This window comes from Engystomops pustulosus, chromosome 3 (assembly GCF_040894005.1).
Source record: "Engystomops pustulosus chromosome 3, aEngPut4.maternal, whole genome shotgun sequence".
NCBI lineage: Eukaryota > Metazoa > Chordata > Amphibia > Anura > Leptodactylidae > Engystomops > Engystomops pustulosus.
This window is the reverse complement of record NC_092413.1, coordinates 162863683-162883024: the sequence shown is the minus strand read 5'-3', so window position 1 is coordinate 162883024 and position 19342 is coordinate 162863683. Positions and strand designations below refer to the sequence as shown.

Sequence of the window (19342 nt, the reverse complement as noted above, 5' to 3'; positions counted from 1 at the left end):
TATAGCGGAGTACAATTGGTTAGAATTCTCACACCATTAACCATTGCCTGTTCAGGCAGGATCTACAGCTGCTAATACCTAGTGTTGATTTTCTGGAACCTTCCTGGAGGGTTCGCGACTCCCTCTAACAGCTCCTATCCTGGAGAGGGCGCGGTTCGCAACTATTTCATTGACAATGTATTGGGAGGGGTGTTGCAAAGAGTTTCCCAATTAAGACTGCCTTGCGCTTCTTCAACACTGAGCAGTCCTCTGCCATTCCCTTAAGTGCCACGCGCCTGCACAGCAGCTATGTATGCCCTGCCATATTGCAAACTGTGTGTGCTGAAAGTCAGAGATTGACCGAAATGTCACACCATTGTTTTGTTTGCAAAATAAACTAATATTCACTTTAAAAACAATAAATCAGTGTGACTGGATTCCATATTTTACTTGCTAATGGGATTGGGACCCTATCCAGAGCACCTGAAAAGACAATCCATCGGTGTGCGGCACGACTCCTATACATAATTTGCAGGCATGTGAAGACTTATAGCCATTGATGCTCCACTAGGGGATTCTGGGAAATATATAAATAAGTTTTTCTAGATGGGACAAGGAAACCATGCCTCCTTTGCTACCTTGTCAGATACCCCCCTTAGCATCAGGCATGACTTTCAGGAAGCATAATGACGGGGATTAAATCCAAACCAGTATATCTATTCCAGAAGGAACTGATTCCCAACTGTAGACAGCACTGTTTTGACCTGGTTGCATCTCAGACTCGAGCTGTGATCCACACTCAGAGCTGTAGAGCCACAGACAGCCATATCTTTTTGTGGATCATTAGAGAAGAAACAGAAAAAGGCACAGGCGCTCCCTTGTGCAAAGTAAAAGTGGTTACAGACGTGATCGTATAGTGTGCATGAAATCTACTCACCTTGTGTGGTTGTGCGGTCAGGCACAACCCTGTTAGAATCGCATATGGAATACTGCCTTGTCCTTGCCGGTGAATTTATTTCCCGTTGTAGAGAATGTAGAAGAATGGACTCAGATGGAGGAGTGGCATTTCCGCAGTGGATGCCCAGGAAGAAACAAAAGGACTTACCACGGCGCAAACTGAAGGTCGAAAAAATGATCGCTTTAATATTATAACGAAAGGTAAAAAGATAAAAAAGGTCAAATAGAGCAACGCTTCGTCAGGTTCATACACAGAATTAGAATTGGCATTATCTTATAGTCAATACCCGGAAATGACATCGTGAAAAAAAATTTTTTTTTCCTTCCATAAATTGATTGATAAGATTGATTGTTTAATAGATATAATAGCCCCGACTTATTACGGATATGTATAGTGGACTAATAAATGTTTATATGGACCTTTGCTATGATGTTTTCACATTGGAGATGGCACGTAAATGGGACACAGATGGAACGCATCGTTGCTGCAACGCATTAGAAAACGGGAGTGTGACATGAAGAAACTACGGTGGCTGAGATGGTACAAACGGTAGTACTTGGTGAAGTGTCTGATTGAGTGACTACTCGCTGGACCACGATCGAAACTAAGGGATTACATCACTGGTTCCGAAGCTTCATTAAGACCTTCCGAGCTCAAGGTATGTAATTTATAGATCCAGTAAACCTCTCTCCTACAGAGGGTCTGTTATCTATTGGTGGTGGTTTCACTAATCCTATCTATTGGGCAGATTGTCATAAGTTTATCATTTTTCTGGTGTTTAAAAGAAAAATGTTTTGAAAGTCACCAGTAGGAACCTGACGAATCGCCTAGTAACGGGTGCGATGTTCTATTTTACCTTTTTTAAAATCTTTTTGCCTTTTATTATAATATTAAAAAAGATCATTTTTGAGCTATATAGCCTTTGGCTTCGGTTTGCGCTGTGGTATTCCACTCCATCTTGGTCCACCCTTCTACATTCTTTGTGGATCGTGACTGGTTTTGAAAGCGTATGGAGAGAGCAGCGCCCCTTATCATCCCAGCGTCCAGGGCAATAAAATAAAAGCTTTAGTTACTCATACTATGATTGCACTTGTATTTCTGTATGTGATAAAAACATCTGACAAACACACATAAAAACCAGAGGGCAACAGATCATGTGAAAATATAATATTTGTGTCATTCTCAAAACTTATGGCCATGACTGTAATTTTGGCCAAGTCAATCATCATATGCCTGAGTGAGTTGGAGAAGATATCATTCAGGTTGTTTGACTAACACCTATCTAGTGTAATAAGAGCCAATAGCAAGTTGAAATGTTTCTAATGTGAGAAAACAACATTGAATGCAAAAAGTATGAGCAGCCTATTTTCAGGTTATTTTTCATGTTCTATGTATGAGGGGCGGCACGGTGGAGTGAGTAACACTTCTGCCTTCCAGCGCTGGGGTCCTGGGTTCCAGTCCCACCCAGGTCAACATCTGCAAAGAGTTTGTATGTTCTCTCCGTGTTTGCGTGGGTTTCCTCCGGTTTCCTCCGACACTCCAAAAACATGCTGTTGTTTAGATTGTGAGCCCCATGGGGACAGGCACCAATTTGTCATGCCTTGTGCAGTGCTGCGTAATTTGTGTGCGCTATATAAATAAAGAATTATTATTATGAGTTGTTGCTTTTAATCCATTCATTATCACATTGCCTTTTGTTTTGACTAATCAGTGTTCTTGTGCCGGTTACTTTCCCTATACTTGTATAGATATCCGTTCACGTAATCACATGTTAATGCATCTAAGCTGCACTGATTTTCCTGTTCTGCAACCAGTTAATTACAATACCTCAAAGAACATTAATACTTTGTTTTCCTCCTTCCTTCAAGAATGATTTCCAAAGACACAAATGGTACAGGAAACAAACCCAAAGGGAAATATGGAAGTATCACTTAACAAAGGCTTTTCCGATACACCGATAAGTGAGGAGACAAGATGTTGATTCTGCAAAGAAAACAGGGTATCGCATTAAATAGACAATTTCTGAAGCCTAGGAAGCTCCTGAATTCTGTGGAACATTATCTTTGTTCCATGTACACAGACTATAAAGCAAAAATAATAGTCTTTGTTAAGATAAATATAAAAAGCACAAACAGGGGCACATTAACTTACCTGTCCCTGCCCGACCCCCAAAGTGCGATCCCCGACAAGAATGCACAGCTGCCGCGATTCACTTACAGAGTGCGCCCGATATCCTGCATGTGTTGCTTCCCCGATCAGGTCCGCCGGAGTTCACCATCTTCTTCCCAGTGTATGTAAGTACATTATATGCGACACAATTTTAAAGTTAAATCCCGCGGTTTGTCAGAATCTGTCTGATTGTGAGACGGCCCACCCCCCCAATTTGTGTTGCATGAAAGCCGGTCCGATTGCAACACAATCCGATCGCGTGCCACAAAAACCCCTGTTAAATGCGGCACAAAACGGAAATCGTCGGGAAACCCGACGGAAATGCGGTCCGCGGACCCTTAGTAAATGTGCCCCAATGTAGTGGAAAGATTTTCACTATTTCCGTTTGCAGCCCAACTAACACAGAAAGCAGAATTATTTAATGTCAAATGGGAATGGAGCTACAGTAACCTGACTGTTTTTATCAGTTTTTGTGTCAGATCCCTACCAGAGGCAACCAGAAGACGGCGATTAGAGATAGTGCTAATTGTTAGATCCCCAAAGATCTCTCCCAACAACCTATCAATATCAATAACCTGGCAAACACCTTAAAAAAAGGGCATGGAAAACAAAAAGCATGCATAAAATTGGTGCAAAATAACCAGTAATAAGAAAAAAAACCCTTTGGGTGCCCAGTTGTTGAATAGATGGGATATCATAGCATCCACGGTTAAAGATCGTCCAAGCATTCATCCAAGAAGGAATGTTTTATACAATGAACAATATCATCGGGCCTATATCCGATTCAGCATATTGAAGTCATCATTGTAATCTGTTAAATAGTCAAGGTCCTAATAGGGACCAGCGTGTCATATTTTCTTACATCAGTAAATTACATATGAGGAAACTAAATTTTAGTATTTGGTGTTTTAAATTGAGTTTTCCCTGAAAATTACATATAGATGTACAGACGGGAAGCAACAAACCAAATTTATCAAGCAATGCAGATCTTACAAAGACCACTATGGATTGGCACCAGAAAGGATTAACTATTCCTGAATATTCCTGTATTGATGTTTGCAGCAGTGACAGTAATGGTGATGTCATGTCGACAGTGTGCCACTGCTGCAGTCTAATACTGGCTACAGCCTAAGGCTACATTCACACTACTGTATGGAGGTTATATATATGGCAGACGTATATACGGCCGATATACGTCCTCCATAGACAGCAATGGGCGCACGGCGCCCTACGGGAGCGGTACAGTGCAGCACACGTACGGCACCGTACTGCTCCGTACCCGGGAAAAAGATAGGACCTGTCCTATCTTTTCCCGTAATACGGCGCCGTGCGCCATGCATCTCTATGGAGAGGGGCGGGGGTGAGCTGCGCTCACCTCCTCCTCCTCTCCCCGTGCACTGCCGTTGCCCGCTACAGTACGGGCGGGCAACGGCAGTGTGAATATAGCCTAACACTGACACCAGTAATAGGCTGAGGTGGCCATATGCCATTGACCTGAGCTTAACCTGTAATCTCTGTTTGCGAATAGAGCCTGGCAGCGATTGAAAATGCTGCCCTTGCTTGGAGGAGGCAGTTTTTTGTTTGTCTTCGTTACTTTATTCAGTCCATACTGCATGACCAGGAAAGAATAATCCTGGACAAGCCTTTTAACTACATGCGGTCCCCCGGTTAAGTAGAAGATAGGTTCTTTAGGTTTGTTTTTAAGTTGAATTTGTATGTACCGTATATACTTGAGTATAAGCTGACCCATGTATAAACCGAGACCTCTAATTTTACCACCAATAACTGGGAAAAACTATTGACTCGAGTATAAGCCGAGGGTGGGAAATGCATTGGTCGCAGCCCCCCCCCCCAGTATATAGCCAGCAAGCTCCCAGTAGTATATAGCCAGCCAGCTCCCAGTAGTATATAGCCAGCCTGGCCCCATGTAATATACAGACAGCCCTTAGTAGTATACAGCCAGCCAGCCCCTAGTAGTATACAGCCAGCCAGCCCCCAGTAGTATATAGCCAGCCAGCCCCTTGTAATATACAGCCAGCCAGCCCCTTGTAGTATACAGCCAGCCCCTAGTAGTATACAGCCAGCCCCCAGTAGTATACAGCCTGCCAGCCCCTAGTAGTATACAGCCAGCCTACCCCCAGTAGTATACAGCCTGCCCCCCCCCAGCACTTAAAAAAAATAAACGTATATACTCCGATGCTCGTTGCGGCTCCCCGATGTCGTCGCGGCTCCCCTTTGTTGGCTCGGCTCGTCTTCTTATGCGCGGCTACTCTTTCTTCTGTCTTCTTTAACTGCCAGCATAGACGCGGCCATGTTTTCTTCCAGAGGCGCATACTATGACGCAGCCGCTGCTGACGTCATAGTATGTGCCGGCCTGCCGGAAGATAACATGGCTGCGTCCATGCCGGCAGTTAAAGAAGACAGAAGAAAGAAGAGGAGTCGCAGGGCAGAGAGAAGAGGAGCTGTGCCGACAGCGGGGACATTGGGGAGCCTCGTGGAGCATCGGGATGCCGGAGGGTGAGTATATAAGTTTTTTTATAGATTCGTGTATAAGTCGAGGTGACGTTTTTCAGCACATTTTTTGTGCTGAAAAACTTGGCTTATACACAAGTATATACGGTAAGTCAGATCTGTATATTTAAGAATTGTAACCCCAGACACAATTTTTTTGGTCTCTGTGACAAATGAATTTAAAAACTTTTGAGCTGTCATAAGAAACAGGAATAACAACAAATCTTAATTGCAGACACCTCTGATAACTGTTACAGCTGTTTATTCTAGCCTAAGGTTAAAGTACAGTAAATTACCAACATCCAGAGGTCCGTTTGTAACTATGGGTCATCTGTAAGTCGGGTGTTCTTAAGTCAGGGACTGCCTGTATTGGGTTTGATAATGGGTTTAATTATGATTCATTTATTTGTTATAATGTGTACAATTTTGGAGGTATATACAGGCAGTCCCGGGTTTACTACAAGAAGTTTTGTAGGTTTGTTCTTAAGTTGAATTTGTATGTAAGTTGGAGCTGTATATTTTATGTAACTCCAGCCAGAACTTTTTTTGGTCTCTGCGACAATTGGATTTTAAAAATGTTGGATTGTCATAAGAACCAGGATTAACATAAAAGCTTACTGCAGACACATTTGATAAGTGTTATAGCTGATCATTGTAGCCTAGGGCTAAAGTACAGTAAATTACCAACATCCGGAGGTCCGTTTGTAACTAGGGGCCGTATGTAAGTCGAGTGTTCTTAAGTAGGGGACCGCCTGTACTGTTCTTTATGTGGGTTTCAATGGACTATAAGTGTCAATTGACAAATGAGTAAGCAACTGAGTGTGGTAGGTGCTAGACCCAATACCAGGCCCATCCATCAACATTTTAAAGGGCAAATTTTTACCTTGGCTATGGAACTTCTATAGACACCACAGATACTGTACAGCATATAGCCAGTTGTATACAGTAGATACATATAGGTATGGATTTACACGTAATGGCAATAGGACCCACTTGAGATGGCTGAATTGAGCTTATTTAATTATGGTGGTTTACTATGCTGTGAGTTTCAGCCGGCAGTGAGTGTAAAATCTTATAGTCATTTGAGTACAGGACAGGAGAAAACCATTAATGCTGAAACTCACAGCTGAATTGTTGTCAGATCATGATATACAATCGCAATGAATGTGCAATACAGAGCCTTCATGAACCTTCTATATTGGAAGTGAAAATTATATATATATATATCACCTTCAGGTATCCGGTGAACTTGATGACATTTATATTTGTATATAAATATAATGACTAAAAGTGTATTTCTTAAAACAAGAATCTCTCCTGCGCTGACTGTGCAGAACAACAAGTTGTAGATGTAGCTTGTGTCGTATTGATGGATATGACACAAGCTATGTTAACAAAGTCAAGGTTGGGCAAAATGTGAGAATAAATTTGAATTTGTTTTTGATTCTCTTTGTGTAGTTTATTTTCCGTCCTTATGTGACTATGATTTTAGCAGGTGAAATGTGTGCCTTATCTGTTAATAAAATGCATCCTGTTGCTGTTGACAGCTCACATCCAAGCTGCCCGTGCCCTGATGATAACTGCATCTTTCCTGGGACTTCCTGCTGTCTTCCTGCTTCTCTCTGCCATGCCCTGCATCCGAGTGGGCCACGACCCTGGAACAGAGAAATACAAACGCTTTACATTGGGTGGAGTGCTGATCGTCATTTTGGGTAAGACATAAAGGAAATGCTCTGGAGGGGATAATATATGATTGTTTTCCATTGAACAATACAGCAATAGTTACCACAACTGATTAAAATACTTGTGGATAAAAGTTTTAACAAAAACATTTAAATACCAACAATTTTAAAGTTGCCATGTATCACTACACATGACTTAATACTGATATATTAATATTTTTTCCTGATTTTGAACATTCTGAGTAATGAGGACAGTTGAAAGGGCTATAAAACAGAAGTACTATACATGAAGTACTAGTATGAAGTACTATACAGAAAATCTTCCACCAAGGTGGCTTTCTGGAATAATGAAAATGATCTAGAGGATATCCGCTAAGTTAAATAACTGAGAACTTCACCAAATAATTGATACCAGCAGCCTCCCGTGATGGACAAATAAAAGGAACAAGGAGCAGTACTCCATTACTGTACTGTGGTAGGGCTGGGAACTAGCTAATCTTCTGTTCAAGTAAAGAGGATACAGTGTTGGATACAAGGCAGTGTTGGACCTCCACCTATCTGATATTGATGACCTATCCTGTGTTAACAATTTGTAGTAAAAAAAATACAAAAAGGTGAACTGCTTTATTTGAAGCAAGATAAAAAAAAGTCAATTGTAGCGTAACAATATATATGTTTATTCATTAATTGTAATATTTTAAAATGGCCATGACGATCAGTAAGACAGTATCGTATAAACTATTGGAAAGAGAGAAATCATTATGTCTGTGTAAGGTCAGAAGATGAAAAAATGATGCAGTTCACATCAGATGGTAGCTGTCTGCCTCTCATAAAGCCATATGCTTATAGCAGCCCCATCTACATGTTTTATAATTTGAGGACAGTACCACTCAGATTTGGAATGTTTTGTTTCTTTTCTTAACTCCGAATGTAATTTAGCAAAAATTTTAATCTACTGGAACCACCGTTCTGCAACACTACAGAGATTATTATGGGTTAATAAAAAGCAAAGCATATTCTTAAACAATATATTCACATGGTGCATTTCCTTACCCAACATGTACATAAAAATGTCATTATCATAGTCCCTTTCATTTCCATGGGAGTCGATATACAAATTACAGTCTGCATCCAGGGAAGCTGCATCAAATGGGACTTCTTGTATGTAGGCAGCACTCCAAAGTACGTAGAAAAGGACGGAGACATGGGTGGGATTAGCAAGCTGATTTTTACAAGTGTATGTTTTACACTTTTTGTCACTTTATAGCATGTGCCTTATTTATTATAATATACTATGTACTTGTGCACTTACCTTGTTATATATGGATTATTGTAATATATGAATTATATCACTTTGTACATCAATTTTTGATTTTTGATCACTATGTATCTTGACCAATCAGAGAATTTGTTGGTCCTTAAATGCTTGGATATGCGTTATGTATGCACTTTATGCTTAAAAAGGTGTGACACCACACTGTTTCGCTGCACTGATGGAATAAAAGACTCACCCTTTTCCATGTACTTTGGAGTGCTGCCTACTTACTGGATGTATATTTGGGACCTCGACTAAGGGATCTACGGCTTCTTGCACCCACTGAGGTCTGTGCTGCTCTGGACTTTCCTTTTTATATCTGTCTGTCTCTCTATTTATCTCAATGTATCAGTCATCTTCTTCACTTCCAGAAGACGGAATATTTTGGATACATAGTTTTTAGGAGAGAAACAAGCATTTACTTAAAGGGGTATTCCAGGAATATGAACGTCTGGCGCAAAAAACCCATGATAATATAAATAAATAAATATAACAAAACTCAATGTCGTTAGTCACAGAATGGAGCTTTATTAGTTTGATTTTATGATTTACAAAATTTATGGCCTCTCTAAAGTATGCAAAGTTATCACCAAGATGTCCGCCACTGGAAACTACAAGTCCCATGATCCTTTAGTACTTAGTTCTCCTTCTCCCGCTTATGCTCTGCTCCCAGTGATGATCTAACAGACTGTTTTACTCTGTTACCAAAGTAATAATGTGTAACTGCAATCCATGCACAACACTGGTAATACTGGATGCACTGCAACCAACCGACTACAGCCAAACATAGTGATGATCACATGACCTGCCCAGGCAGGTGCAGGACATGTGATGTGGACATGTGACCAGTGGCCATCTTCTGTCCTGTGTCTGCTCCGCGTGGAGGAAATCAACGGACTGATTAAAGGGCCAGTAGCTTTTTATTTCTTCTTTACAGTTTATGTCAGCAGCTTTTTCTGCTAAGGAGAGCAAAATTTTAAATAACAACTAATTACATATTAGCTTATATTTTGAGTACCTATTTGTATATGAATTATGCTCATTTCTGGAACACCCCTTTAAGATATATTACAAAGTTTATAATGCTTGGCAATGATAACTCAATTGATAACCTTAAAGGAAACTTACCACTTGAAGTGGCAGGTTTCAGAAGAATACACCGAGCACCAGCTCAGGCTGGTGCTGGAGCTTATTTTTGTTAGTGTTTTAAACCTTGGTATCGCGGTTTAAAACACTTTTTAAACTGTATAGCCGGCGCAGGCAGGTACGCGCTCGGCGCTTACCATGCGCGCGGCTCTCCTTCACTTCCTATGTAGCCGCGCGAACGGTAAGCGCCGAGCGTGTACCTCCCTGCGCCGGCTATACAGTTTAAAAAGTGTTTTAAACCACGATACCGCAGTTTAAAACACTAACAAAAATAAGCACTGGCACCAGCTCAGCCTGAGCTGGTGCTCAGTGTTTTCTTCTGAAACCTGCCACTTCAAGTGGTAGGTTTCCTTTAACAAAAAGCCACTATCACTACTTTGGAATAAGGGAGTAGACTAGCAAAACTAATTATATAGTTACTGAAAGATCAAATTGTCAGGTTTGTAAGAGTGATAGCATATGCCACAAACACTGATTTAATGTTAAGACTTGCTTGTACATAGTGATTTCCAATCTAAACTACTTTTTTTCCAAATTCTTTTGAGCTGTGGTCAATTGGTCAATTTTAGTGATGAATGGGCATTTTATATAACTTGAGAAGTGGAAGAAGTAATTATTCATACTTTGTCACAGGGCATAACCCACATGTATCCATTACAAAAATCTACTTATAATAGGTACAAAGTAATAAAACTTTTTTAACACTTAGTGTTGCTGCACTTTGTGTTGCTGCAAGGATGTCGGCTGCTCATGATAAGAAACCTGTTACTTTCCTGTTCCTTAAATCACATCTGATGATAGGATGTAACAATCTGTCATGCAAAGGAAGGATCATGGATCTGGACCCACACCCTCTCACATATAAGTGTGGCTTTTCATATCCTATATCTGTAAGATAAGTTTCCATAGAAGCATACACAAAAGTAAAATGCAGATGTGGCAGATCTTATAGCAGCCATAACAGCCTATAAACCTGTTGAATTTATTTTTAAATAAAACCTTTGAAAATTGGCTCAAGTAGGAAGGGGTTAATACGTATGACAAAAACAGCTTTTTAGATTAATTGAATGAAACCTACCGGTAATTCTAATATGTATACCCTTCAATGGTACAAATAGAAAGAACATCATGTACTGTAAGTATTAGGTAGTTACTAAACACCAAACCTTTATATAATCCAGTAAGCAGGGAAGAAGAATTATATGCTTTTTCTCTCCGATTGCAAAAATGACTTGGAGATGGAAGTGATAAACAAGCCATTGTCACTATTATAAAAGCAAGAAAAAGTGTATAATGACAGAAGTTGTGAAGTTAAGGAAAAACTTTAAACTTTAGTTACCAATTTTTATTTCATTCTAGTTTACCTCATTCCTAAACTCTAGATCTTCATCTAGGCACTACATTTCAGCCTATTGAGCGCCATATGGTCCGATGTAATTTATAGTTCTTTCAGTATGAATCTCCAGAAGGAATCTCTGCAGAGGAAAGAGCTCACCCGTGGTGCGATCATTTTCCTGGCACTAGTATAGGTCACTTCTATTCTCTTATAGTTATAATGAACTGTATACCAAGTCAAGCTGAAAGAGGCTCCCGACAGTCTCTCGAACAAAGCAGCCAATACAGATGACAATATGGGCCACATAGTATAACTTCTAAATGGGCTAAATGAGAAGATATTTTGAAAGATATATGAGACAGTGCTATTAAATCGGTAGGGATTGGGTAATTACATTCTTTTTGATTGTAATGAGTCGATTTGATAAGAAATCTTTCCTTACATTGGGATACAACACCAGTCATTGTGAACACCCATCCTGCTTACAGTCATATAAATCTAGTGCAGTGCTGTAGGTAGTGCAATGTGCTGGTACTTTACAAGTAGTTTATAGTAGTTTATGGGGTATAGTAGTGACTGAGTAAAGGTTGACTGGATAATTCAATGAACATCCTATTCTTAGTATAGGTCATTATTTTATGATAGGCAAGGGTGTAGCTTGAGTAAGTGCAGAGGTGTAAGAGTGATGCCTCTGTCATTGTACAGGAGGCAGTAGGGTGGGGTTCAGTCATTGAAAGTACCCACGAATGCTCGCTCCGTATGGTACAAATTGTGGCACATTTGAGATTTTTACACACAGTATAGTGTGATTTTTAATGTTTTTAGAGCATACCCAATAAAGTTTTGTGACATGTTTTACTGGTGTAGGTTTGTTGATTATTAGCCATTTGTTACCAGCTTTAATGGTTAAGTTAAAGCCTTAGGGGGCCATAATATAACTCTTTCCTATATGAAGAGACCAGTACTCTAAACTAAGCACAATATGGGTGCCTGGTAAGGATTTAGCATTGTGGTGCAGTGAGGCCTTTGGTGATAGGTGGGGATAAAATAGAAGTTAATATTAGCTACTATCAACTAATTTCAGCTGGTGGTGCACGTCCTACTTGTCAGTCCCCATAGCTGAAATTTCATGTCCAAGGGGTAGGTCACTTCTGGATAAATCCTTAAAAAGTATCAACCACTTCTAAAATTCTAAAAGCATCAGCCACTTCCCTGTGTATATTCTTAAGGCAAGAGCATGAATTGATAAGGAATCATGATACTGAATACTAGGTACCTTAGGCCTTTTTCTTATTAATATGGTACACAGCCTGTCACATTCTGCACTGATTGAAGTGACTATGAAGCAACATTTCTATTTACACAGGGAATAACATTAAATTTCAATTGATTTATATATTACATGAGGTAATAACATTGGGATACAAAAAAGGACATATGCCCCAGAATTTCTGTGTTCTTCTTTTCACAGTCCAGAAGTAGGTTGCCCCTATAACACATTTACTATGTGAACCTGTGCTTCTAGCTAAACAATAGATTCATCTTCTTCTGCATGTGTCAGCTCTCTGCTTATGTAGCTATCTGTATATAATGATTTCATAAACCCATCCATTTTCATAACACCTGCCTACAACTCACTGAAGCACAGCAAGAAATGATGGAAAATCCCTAAAAAAAGAGTTTACAGAGATGCCTGTCATACTATTGAGTTAGGAATAATTACCTATCTCAATACATCAAAAGCTCCTATTTGGATGCTGATGTTGTGATGACTTATGTTTCTGTTTATGACGAGCTATCACCTCGATAAGCGGGGGTTATTCTCGTTGATAGGCTCGGAAAACAGATGAGTAATGTCCAAGGTAATATAATGAATGATTCATCTGTGAGTCACATCCAGTGCTGACGGAGAATTGATACTGTCTGAATAGGTGAATGTATCCCTGCTCCCTGTAGATTCACCTCTTGACTGCTGGTCTGCAAGAAAATTGTTACATTTGTGTCTTAGGTGAATGGATATCTAGAAAATATGTATGGCATTTATTTTTTCTACAAAAATTCAAACGTAGGAAATCAAGCCTGTCAACTCTACATGCAAAAATCAAAGTCTATGGGGGGATTCATCAAGAGCTGGTGCATTGTGTCTTGAAGTGGTGGATATACTAAGAGACTTGAGTCCAAATAAATTTCTATGTCTTTATATATTTCATGATTATCATTATAATTTTGGTTTTGGAAGGAATATATATCTCCTCAAGGAGGCTACCTTTGCAGGCCACCTTTGGCATTATATGGAGTCTTAAAGGGAACCTGTCATCTCATTAACCCCCTCCCCCTATCCTACAAAAATTACCTTGTCCTGCCATATGCAACTCCACCAGAGGTCTTTTTTTATAGCTTTTCTATGTTGCAGCATGTTTTAAAAAGCTAATTTTATTGCTGCCTAACATGCAGTCAAGGAGGTGGGGAGCTTGACCAAGCAGCCTTGGGGCCAATGTTTGCTTTGCCCACTCCACCTCCTGCTGGCATCTGGCACTACCACTCCTGCCTCCTATCGCCAATTTTACTCTCCGGCTATCTGGATATATCACACATGCGTAGGGTGCCTATGATCTCAGTGCCATCATTGTGCCTACTTGTCTGGCTTCACAGGTGCTCAGTGCATGTGCCACTGGCAGTGCACAACGCAACTTTTAGCTAGCCAGCCGTCAGTGGCATAACTAGAAGCTGATGGGCCCCGTTCAAAGTCTGTGCCAGGCCCCCAACTATAATGTATGGTTTATAGTAATAGTCTTCTCATATGGGAAAGTGACACTATAAGGGCCCCCCTAAACCTCTTGGGCCCAGGTGCAATCGCAACCTCTGCACCCCCTAAAGTTATGCCCCTGCCGGCCGTGCTCCCTGTGCACTTTATGGTAGAGCATCAGACTGGCTAGCATTACCTGCACACCTATAGAGGTGCCATGGCTTTCTAATAAATATAAGTCGTTGTGAAGCTGGCAGAGCATGTAGACTACACATCAGCCTTATCTCCAGGCAGGTGGAGAGTGATGTCAGCAATAGAGTTGGGGCAGAGGTGGGAAAGGGTTGGGAAGTGCCAGATGCGACAAGAGGTGGAGTGGGAAAACAGTGGTCAGGAGGTTGGGCAGATTGACTGCTTGGTCAGCAATAAAAGTTGATTTTTTTTAGATATGTTACAACATAGAAAAGTTATAAAAAGACCACCGGTGGACTTTTATATAGCAGGACAAGTTTATGTTTGTAGGATTATAGGGGTTAGTAAGATTTCAGGTTCCCTTTAGAGGCCAAGCATGCCTTCTTATCCCATCCAGGAACACTTCCTTTCAGAATTATTATCTGGTTTATTGTAAATATATGCATGAATAATTATCTTCCCAAAATTACTCAATCTGTTAATGTGCAATAGAATTTATGAACCCCAGCCCATTACATCCTTCGGCTAAATTGATTGGGGCTATACTTAATTCTTACTCTAAATACCAGTTCCCTTGTTAGACAAGAGCGAATACATTCAATATTTGTTTGCTGATTTTACCCAACATGTAATAGTCAGTTGAATACATTCTCCTCTGATGCATTAGTATTTAAATAATTCTCAGTTGTATCTATAATTTTTAAAGACAGAGAATTTCAATACCCCAAGGTTTATAGGAGAACATGTAAATTAGGTATTTAGCGCTTGAATTACAGTTTTCCTTCCTAAGATCAAAGTCAGTCTTCCAGTTTGATCCTTGTCTGTCTCTTGCCTGAAAAACAGAATATAGATGACCTATTTTTATCCTTTACAGAAACCAACTTTATAAAAAATGTCATTAGGCTTATTTGATTGTCTAACCTGAAACTGTGTGAATACACTTCTGCACATCTCTCAGCTGACCTTTTATATACTACACAAGTCATCAGTTGTAATTTTTTAGGATGTGAGTATCACTAATTGTATTGGTAACTGATCATTAAAGGAAATTTACCACCAGTTGGTAGTAAAATTAAACTACACATCCTTGCCTCCAGCCGTCTTCTCCACGATCCTGGCACTGGGTCTCTTTAATGCTGATATGTTGCAATTGCTGTAAATAAAAAAAAAATTATAAGAACTTAAGTTGCTAATAATTATTTTTCCTTTTTTAATTTGGAGAGAGTAAGAATCTACTGACATGTTGAAATCATGTTGAGACTTATTCCAAGTTACCTTAGGCAGAGGAGATGGGAGAGGACCCTGTACATATAATATCATGAACGTCTGATAGCACCAAAAAAATAATAATTCGTCATGAAGGGGCCCACTTATACAGTGCTCATTCAGCTTTAAGCCTGAGGTTCCAGGATTTCCAAAGGTCTCCAAGCTATTAGATTCTTGCTGACAATCCCTGATATTTGTACACGTGTACAAAGGACCAGGTGACATACATTGCAAAGAGAGAAAAGGCGTTTAGACATCATATAGAACAGTGTGAACAGTAGAGTAGATGAACTATGGCAGTAATAATAGTACAACTGGCAGCGGTTAAAAAAGTTATTAAAAGTTACTAAAAGTTATTAAAATATTAGTCCGGGGATTATTCCGATTGCAACATTTGGAATCATGGAGGTAATGCTTTCCATGATGTAGGATAATTGGTGTCAATCCTGTAGGGATTTTGGATAAACACTGTAGAATTTTAGATTATACTTGATGGACCTGTTTATTTTTTCAACATTAACTTTGTCACTTTGTAAAACAGTCAGTTTGGTTCAGATTTTACATTTCAGATATCGGTTACTCTTCCCTCTGACATACTGTATGTATCTTGAATGAATTTTTCAGCAAGTTAAAGGGATGTCCAAAATAATTGCAAATATTTTTCAGACGCCTGTAGATAGATAACTGTTGGGGATAGTGTTCATGTTTTTTCAATGTTAAATAGTTGTTTACAGACTACAACAAATTTCAGTCAAATGAAAAGGTACCTAAAGAGTTCAAAATGTCTCCCACACCAATAATATTGACATATAGTGACCTTTAATATGATTAAATACACATTAATACACATTTTAGGCTACAAACCAGTAAAACAATTGACAAAATTAAAAAATCTTTCCCCAAGTGTCTTTAAAAAAAGGCATTGAAAGTATTCATCTAAAGTAACCAACAGGTAATCTTAGAAAAATAATTGAATGCGTACAGCAAGATGCATCAAATCTATTACACAGAGTTAGCCCCCGTAATAAATCCAGCACATCTACTGCCAAGTCTAGATTTAAGTTGTTTCAGAAGGATGTAATAAATCTCCCTCACTTTATTTAGTAATAATCATTTGGTTTGTGATTTTTGTGATGTATTATGAATGGGCACATTCAGTTCATTTTTAATTTACTAAGTTTTGTCTTTCTTTTTTCTATAGCATTGGCTTCCATCATGGCCACCATATGGTTCCCAGTATCGACACACAAGGAAACAACCATTGTGACTTTTGGCTACTCTTTGTACGCTGGATGGATTGGGGCAGCATTTTGCTTGTTTGGTGGAATAGTTATTGTTTGCTGCTCAGGAGAATCTCATGCATTCATGGAGAACCGGTTTTATTATTCATCTCAGGGGTCCGGTTCCCCTACCCATGCTAAAAGTGCCAATGTGTAAAGATCAAAGGATCAGACAAGGCTGACTCTACAGCATTCTTGGACTTTAATAACTTATGTGCCTTTTACTTGTGTCTACATATGCTGTTCTACAAATGAAGTGCCATGTATATATGGACAAATATTGCGTACTGTTTTCTTACAGGTCTTCAATGTATTCTTGCCTACCTTATGTGATTTCTATTGGTGCTCAAGAAGGGATGACTAGAATAGAAAACATCATGATTTTGTAGCATTTTTACATTTATAAATGATGAACCTTTGTTTAAAATATTTTTAACACATAATTATAAATTATATTTGCCCATTGTCTTACATAATTACATAATTTACGTGAAATATTTAAAGGTTATTATTGTAGTTGGCAGACCCTTGGGTATTTGTACATTGACTTGCTTCATATTAACTGTGATGGGACTTCCCACTGCTTAACTACAGAAGTCATGGCTTCCATATCACTGATGTTACACTCTGTGTTGTAATCTCTGGGGTGATATTTTGTGTTGGCTCCCCCTAGAGGTGTTTATTCCGATTCTTTACATGTTCAACATTGCTCATGGCTAGACTGCTTATCCGCATCAATGAATGCGAAAACACATATATGTCTACAAGTAACATTCTCAAAAATATTTTAAGGCTGATTATGCTCCAATATTTTAAACAGCATGTACAAATAGCAATGAATATTGCATACATAAAATGTAACGAAAAAAAAGGTAATTCTTAAAGACAGGATAGGCTATCAGTATCTGATCAGTGCAGAATAGTCAGGTTTCGGCTCCCACACCATTGAGCTATTTAGGTTTAGTGCATCTGCTTCTGGCACCATGCCCTGTTTAGTGGCTATGCATTAAATTTGCCCTAGTATAAAATACTAGACAACCTAAAATCTTAAAAAGAAAATTTCTTTTTGTTGAAGATAAGTGCTTATCATTTCTAGGGGGATATATATGAGATCATATGTAATAGGGAAATACATAGGTTGTGTATAATCTTCAGTGTTATGTCAATGCATATAAACAGAGGAGACAAGAATGGATTTAGTGAAAGGTTTTGATGTTTGCTGCTCTTTGTGTCATTGAGACAATGCTTTGTGGTGAAAAGAAGATAAAGACTACTCAGTATGTGTGTATAAGACCCACAATATAAATGGTACCAGGCCCTGTGACTGAACAAATAACAAAGGATGGTATTCTGTGACTGAACTTTCCAAAAATACTCAAGTACTCAAGTGTCGTGGATGAGATGTCATCATCTTCACTGACTCCACAGAACGGTCTTTTATCTGTAGGTATAAGTCTATTTGCATATAATATATGACAATTTATTGATGCTTAGTGAACACCATACACACTTCTTCTGTGTTACTGTTATATTCTAAAGATCTTGTAATTTTTACTCTATAATAGAAAAAATTTTTGTGGTCGGGGAATAGAATAGATGAAGAGCCGAGGGTAACCAGGGAGCAAGTCAATCTTGATGAATAGATTTTGACTATTATCCAAAATGTGATAGGCCAGAAATAGTAATCTTAGATGTTTACGGGAATAGGAAATGACTGGGTTAGGCTGCATTCACATGACCGTATGAAAACGGCCGTATGCTACCCGTACCATATGGTTTTTTACGAGTTACATACGGCCACATTCAATGGTCCAACCATTTATATTGCCAGTATTAACACTGTACTGTATACTGGCTTTATAAAATATAGAGCATGTTCTATTTTCTCCCATATTTCAGTTCCGTATGCCCTAGAAATCGATGGGGATGTATGAATACAGGTGACATACGTGCTGCATACAAATGAAAAACATCACGTATATATACAGGCTCATACAGCACGGAAATACCGGACTGAAGAAATCACACGTTCATTTGAATGCAACCTTAAACGCACAATATTTTCTTAAGCTAGTTATCCTTTACAGGTGGAGAATGTGTATTGTAAGGTATGGATCAGGTTGTACAAGCCCCTGTGTGGGGACATCACCACTTAAGCTGAAGGAAGTACAGGGCAGTAGGGCAAAAGCAAGGTTGGGATTGGGACAGTGGGGATCCGTGAGGTGAGTATTGTTTTTTTATTAGCCATTTAAAATGTTATATTATTTCAATTTAAAACAAATGAGTAAGGGTTTTCTATTCATTTTCATTAGCAAATAGAAAGGGGTTCCTGATTGTGTTCTGGCTTGGGTTCCAGATTAAGAACTGGCAGCTGTTTTGTCTACATCATTTGGTACATATTCTTAGTTGATGTTCAGGTCAGCCAATAAGAAACTGTATTCCACATTCCGCTCTCTGAGTACCACATATATGTGTCAGCCCCCTCTATTGTTACCAAAAACTTTACTGATTGACTGTGGAAAACTGACAGCTCATGAAATTCCTTTTCAGATGCAATGTTCATATTCATAATGTCTATAAATGATAAAATAATCATATTTTATACTACTTTGTTATCTTTTTTTTTTATAAAACTGATTAACAGTTGCTTTCTAAAATATACAATTTTTGTAACAATCTTTCTATATACAATCTAATAAAATATCCTTGTAAGGACCATTTTTGGGTTTCTTTTTCTGTGTGAAGGTAGATTTCTAATTCCTACT

The 19342-nt window shown here is 39.0% G+C and overlaps 1 protein-coding gene across 1 annotated transcript in view; it reads left to right on the top strand.

Annotated features, from left to right (window-relative positions):
- The window catches only part of CLDN11 (claudin 11), a 28119-nt gene extending 8826 nt beyond the window's left edge, over positions 1 to 19293 (top strand). Inside the window, exons 2-3 of the mRNA XM_072142828.1 lie at positions 7165 to 7329; positions 16499 to 19293. Coding sequence (XP_071998929.1) covers positions 7165 to 7329; positions 16499 to 16734 — 401 coding nt within the window. The 3' untranslated portion in view covers positions 16735 to 19293. The remainder of the gene's footprint in view (positions 1 to 7164; positions 7330 to 16498) is intronic.
- The last annotated feature ends 49 nt before the right edge of the window (positions 19294 to 19342 follow it).